Source organism: Rhincodon typus, chromosome 5 (genome assembly GCF_021869965.1).
Source record: "Rhincodon typus isolate 14 chromosome 5, sRhiTyp1.1, whole genome shotgun sequence".
NCBI lineage: Eukaryota > Metazoa > Chordata > Chondrichthyes > Orectolobiformes > Rhincodontidae > Rhincodon > Rhincodon typus.
Window position 1 is genome coordinate 413,389 of NC_063336.1, and position 6,329 is coordinate 419,717.

At 45.7% G+C, this 6,329-nt stretch overlaps 1 protein-coding gene across 1 annotated transcript in view; it reads left to right on the plus strand.

Moving 5' to 3' along the window:
- The window catches only part of LOC109939108 (peroxisome assembly factor 2-like), a 29,403-nt gene that overhangs the window by 22,360 nt on the left and 714 nt on the right, over window positions 1-6,329 (plus strand). Inside the window, exons 11-12 of the mRNA XM_048596602.1 lie at window positions 544-749; window positions 5,913-5,974. Coding sequence (XP_048452559.1) covers window positions 544-749; window positions 5,913-5,974 — 268 coding nt within the window. The remainder of the gene's footprint in view (window positions 1-543; window positions 750-5,912; window positions 5,975-6,329) is intronic.

Consider the following 6,329-nt stretch of genomic DNA (forward strand, 5'->3'; position numbering starts at 1 on the left):
GTCTGGCATACATGTGACTCCAGACCCACAGCAATGTGGTTGACTCTGAACTGCCCTCTGGTAATAAATGAGCAATAAAATGCTGGCTTAGCCCGCAAATGAAAAAACACACACATGATTAACCATGTCTGTTCCATTTCTCACATTCTCCCCATCAGCTGTTTGTCAGACACTTTGTTTCATCACTCCCAACCCCCAGACGCTCTCTCCATATCCCCTTCAATAATCAATTTGGTTCTCTGTAGAAAGTTACTATTTAAATCTCTTTCAGCTGGTGCATTCCAGATCACAAGGTGGCGCTGGGCTTTCTCTCGGTGCCCCTGGTGAATTACCATGAACTTGTATCCTCTGGTTACCCAGTGTGAACCCAGGTTTCTGTGGCAGGACTGAAATTACCAAAGCAGGAAGTCTTTGTCAGTGAATTCCCTGTAGTCACGGTTTTTCCTGCTGATTGATGCTGTGATGAGGGAGTCGAGAGGAGCTGACTCTCCCTCCCCCTGAGGTTGCTGTTTCTGACTGGGTGCTGTCTTGCTTGCCCCCCAGATTCCCACGGTGAGGTGGCAAGATGTGGGAGGTCTACAAGAGGTTAAGCGTGAAATTCTGGACACGGTGCAACTTCCCCTGGACCATCCCGAGCTGCTAACGCTCGGCCTGCGCAGAACTGGCCTCCTCCTGTATGGACCCCCTGGAACTGGTAAAACCATGCTGGCTAAAGCCATCGCGACGGAGTGTGCCATGACCTTCCTCAGGTGAGCCGATCAGAGGCCGGGTACACTGCCCCTGTTTCCAGTTGCAGTTGATCAATTACAGGCAGCACGTCCAGTTGTCTATATGCAGACCTTGCTTCATCAATCGATAAGATCATTGCTGACCTGACTGTGGCCATAACTCTACCTTCCTGCCTGCCCCCTGTGATTTTTGACTCCCTCGCCAATCAGCTGTGATATTATTGAATCATACAGTACTAAAGAGGCCCATTGGCTCACCATGTCTGCACTGACCAGGACATCTCTAAGTCTACACCCATCCCACTTTCCCACACCAGCCTTGAATGTTTTCAAGTACTCAGCCCAGTACTTTTTTAAAGGTTGTGAGGTTTCCTGCCTCAGCTCCCTCCCAGGCAGTGTATTTCCAGACCCCCACCACCCAATGGGTGAAAAGCATTTCCCTCAAATCCCCTCAGAACCTCCTGACTTTCACTTTACAATTATGAAATTATGGAGTAGGCTGAAGGAGCGAACAGCCTGTTTTTGTTGTGCCTGTAATTGGGCTGAATTTGGTAAGGGACACAGGGCAAGGAGACCACATCTGAGTTAGATGTAGGATGTGTGTCAGTGCACAGGAGGATAGTTCCACCTTTTCTTCCCAGCCTCCAGTAATAGGTGAGATTTTCTTTGTTTGTCTCTAAGCTGGGAAAGTGCAACTTCTTGTTAAATTACTTCATCTGTGGAAACTATTAACTAATCCACTAATTACATACTGTGTATAACTTTATACAGAAATGGCAGGGTTGGCATTGTGCAGTAAGTGCAGCCAGAGGTGCAGTGGCACTGCAGTTATGGAGAACCCTATCTGTCCCGTCTACCTTCAGCCCAGAGTCACTGAGTTTCTCCAGCATGTTCTGTTATCGTATTGGGCATAAATATTCCAGGACACACACTTTCAGAGAAGCAGGTAGCATGGCAAAGGAGGAGGGGTGGCTTTGATAATAAAGGACATAACATGTTAAGGACCAGACCAGACCCCCTCAACATATTTGAAGAAGGTAGCCTAGACCCCAACTTTTTCTTATTTTAAAGGCAAATGTAAAATGCCTGTTCCAGGTGCAATGCGACTGGTCAAACTACTTGACATTAAGCGAAACACAATTTACTTACACACTGTGGTCAAAGTACAACTATGGAAAGAGGAATTTAAAATAACTTTATTAGAAACTTAACAGAATAATAGTAACTATAACTAATTAGTTGTTCCAATATAGTAACATCCCATAAACACACCCCTTGGCAAAAAAGGTAAATTCAGACACAGATTCTCACATGCAGTTCTCCAATCCAGGAGGAAAAAATATCAAGAGAAAATTCGAGAGTGTAGCAGCCAGGAGACATTCACTGAAGCTTCCAACTCTGAGACCCCGACAGCTTCTGATGCTACTGAAAAAACCAAAACCCAGAAATCCTAATCTGAGAGAGCTGGCCCTGACTATTCAGGCTGTTTGAAAAAGCCTAAGGCCTCCCAAGCTGTTTACTCAAGTGGTTTTAACTAGCCAGCTGTGTACCTCTCACTCAATCTCTGTATCAAAAGAAACCAGGACAAAATAACCTCTTTAAAGCTACAGCATCATCACAAACCGAATTTATGGGAAACAAGTTTGGCCTCAGAATCAGTGTGTTTGTAAATTAGAAATAGCCAGAGCCAGATAACTCAAGAGTAGTTTCTAGGCCCTTTAGTAACAGTTATGACATTGGACAAAGCATGAAATAAAAAAAAACAAGTTTATAACAAAGATAGTGTGGTCATTATTGAGGGCTTTAATCTTCATGTAGACTGAGATAATCAACTGAGCATGGGTTTCTGGAATATTTCTGTGACTATTACTTAGAACAATACATTGTGGAACTGGCTAGAGGGAAAGCTATTTTAGCCCTCGTACTGTTTGGTGTGAAGCAGGCTAAACTGAGTGTGATATAGAAAAGATCCACTGAGCAACAGTGATCATGATATCATAGAATAATACAGCATAGAAGAGACCTTTCAGCCCATCAAGATTGTACTGCCAAGAAAGAACTTATTGATTATGTCACAGACACAGAATAAACCACATGGATAAACACAAAGTGGAAAACCACAGTTGTGTGAAAGGTGACGGAAGTTTTGTGAAGTTATCATGATAACTCATTCCAATTGACCTGTCCCTCCGTTTACTGCCCGCGAGCTGTACTTATCTCACAGGTCTCTGACACTTGTTTGTTTTACATAAAACAGGAATAACTACTTATTACTAATGAAAAGCACATTACGAAATTCTAGGAATGGCAATGATACAAACTCTTAAAACCACTAACCAGCTACCTGGACTATTACCCCAAAAATTCTGTTTTCCCTTGAAATCTGACAGACAAAGGGTTAGTAGTGGAGGTTAGATATTAGGTGAGGGATGGAATGAGAGAAAAGTGGTAACCATGTGGCTAGACTCGAGTGTTTGAATCAGAGTTGGAACTGCTGACCTTCCAATGTGCTAAATCCCCCAGTGCAGCTCGATCACAGTTTGGTGAGGAAAGAGCTGAAAGGATTACTGAATAGGGTTGGTTCCTTCTTCTGGGCAGTCTCCTCTGGATACCCTACCGATCTGGCTGAAAATGGCCTTCCAGTTGACCTGCACTGCTCCAGTTATCTGTTCTATGTTTCAAGCAGTGTCCCCGTGGTTCCCCTACCAAGCAGGCCGTCATGGTGTGTCCTCTCTCCAGGAGCAATCCTTTCTAGGACCACGCTGCTCAAACTCTATCTGTCGACTCCCCATACAGGACTGTGGGGTTTAGATTTACACCAGCTCCTTTTTGTCCCCTCCAAATTGTAACTTTCCTTACCAGTTATATTTGTACCTGTTGTAAGGTCATAGTGTTAACCTCTCAGCATTGGGTTGGCTTTTCTTAGCATGGAGGGCTACTGACCAATCTGGGTTGCGTGCATGTGAGTGTGCGTGCGGGGAGGTGTAGGGGGCATGCTGACTGGATCATAACCCTTATACCAGTCTTTTCTACAGTTTAAAAATTAATGTTAGCCATTGGGTTTGAGAAGGAAAAGTTAAAGTGCAGGTAGGGTTATAACATCTCTATTGTGTTTGAAAGTGATATCCTGCAAATGCAAACAATTTTAAACTTAAACAAAATGAATGTAAAGAAGGGTCTATTTTCCCTTATTGGACTGTAAACTGAGATGACAATTGGGCACTGCTGTATGGGCTGGAAAATCAGGAGAATTCTGAAACTGAGAAAAATCAAGTGATGCACATTTTTGGCTGTGCAAGACAATGTCACTGTTGGACCAGTGAGATTTAGTTAATGCTGCCGTTGAACATGAGCATTACTGGCTGGGCCCACCATTTGTTGCCTGTCCCTAATTGCTTTTGAGAAGGTAGTGATGAGTTGCCTTCCTGAACCACTTGCTGTAGATAGACCCACAATGCCATAATGGAGGGACTTCCAGGATTTTGACCCAGTGACAGTGAAGGAACAGTCAGGATGGTGAGTGGCTTGGAGGGGAACTTGCAGGGGGTGGTGTTCCCATGTATCTGCTGCCCTTGTCCTTCTAGATGGAAGTGGCCGTGGGTTTGGAAGGTGCGGTCTGAGGATCTTTGGTGAATTTCTGCAGTGCATCTTGTAGATAGTACACTCTCCTGCGACTGAGTGTTGGTGGTGGAGGGAGTGGGATGTTTGCGGATGTGGTGCCAATCAAGCAGCTGCTTTGTCCTGGATGGTGTCAAGCTTCTTGAGTGTTGTTGGGTCTGCACCCATCAGGCAAGTGGGGAGTATTCCATCACCCTCCTGACTTGTGCCTTGTAGATGGTGGACAGGCTTTGAGGAGTCAGGAAGTGAGTTACTCACTGCAGTATTCCTAGCCTTCGAACTGTTCTTGTTCCCACTATATTTATATGACTAGTCCTGTTAAATTTCGGGTCAATGATAACACCCAGGATGTTGATAGTGGGGGATTCGGTGATGGTAACACCATTGAATGCAAGGGGCTGTAGTTAGATTCTCTCTTGGTGGAGGACATCATAGCCTGGCATCTGTGTAGTATGAATGTCACTTGCCACTTGCCAGCCCCAGAGATAGTAAGAACTGCTGATGCTGGAGTCAGAGGTAACACAGTGTGGAGCTAAACAAGATATTATCCAGATCTTGTTGAATTTGAACACGGACTGCTCCAGTATCTGAGGAGACATGAATGGTGCTGAACATTGTGTAATCATCGGCGAACATCCCCACTTCTGACCTTGTGATGGAGGGGGAGGTCATTGATGAAGCAGCTGAAGATGGTTGGGCCTAGGACACCTCACTGAGGGACTCCTGCAGAGATGTTCTCGAGCTGAGATGACTAACGTCCAACCACCATGACCACCTGATTACCCATTGATTTCAGTTTTGCCGGGGCTCCTTGATGCCACACTCGATCGAATGCAGCCTTGATGTCAAGGGCTGTCACTCTCCCCTCTCCTCTGGAATTCAGCTCTTTTGTCCATGTTTGAACCAAGGCTGTAATGTTGTAGAGAGGCTGGATAAGCTTGGATTGTTTTTGTTAGACCAGAGCAGGCTGAGGAAGTTCCTGATAGAGGTGTATGAGGGGCATGGACAGGGTGGAGAGAAAGCAGCTGTTCCGCTTAGTTAAAGGGTCAGTAACAAGGGGCTATAAATTTGAGAGTCAGGAGGTTTAGAGGGGATTTGATGGAAATGATTTTTACACAGAGGGTGGTGAAGATCTGGAAATGCACTGCCTGGGAGGGAAACTGAGGCAGGAAACCTCACAACCTTTAAAAAGTACTGGGCTGAGCACTTGAAGTATCTAAACATTCAAGGCTATTGGCCTGATATGGGAGAGTGGGATTAGAGTAGGTGTGATGGTACAGACTCAATGAGCTGAAACAGCCCTTTTATTGTATGAACCTATGATTCTGCTGGTCTTCTGACTGAATGAATATCATCAATTGAAAAGCAGAATACTGCAGAAGCTGGAAAACTAATTAAAATCTGAAAATGCTGTATAAACTCAGCAGGTCTGGCAGCTTCTGTGGAAAGTGAAACAAGAGTTGATGTTTGATAAAATAATGTAATGCTGTCCCCTTCACCCCTGTCCTTCATTCACTGAACTTTAACATGTCTTTGTTAACTCCAGCTGTCTGTTTCTCAACTCAGTGTTAAAGGCCCTGAACTGATCAATATGTACGTGGGACAGAGTGAGGAAAATGTGCGAGAAGGTAGGAGACAGCCTCAGACGCTCAGACACCTCACAGATAGACGGGGCGGGCAAAAGCGGGGCTCAGTGCGGGGGGGACGAGGGCAACAGGGTAGGGGTGTTAGTGTATGGGTGTATTTACCAACTCTTCCTGTGTCTCCCCCACAGTGTTCCCTGGGGGGGGGGGGGGACACTGGGGGGGTTTTAGTATGTGGGTGTATTTACCCCCTCCTCCTGTGTCTCCCCCACAGTGTTCCCTGGGGCAGTGGGGGTAGTGTGTGGGTGTATTTACCCCCTCCTCCCGTGTCTCCCCCACAGTGTTCCCCCCGAGGGGTGGAGTTAGTGTGTGGGTGTATTTACCCCCTCCTCCTGTGTCT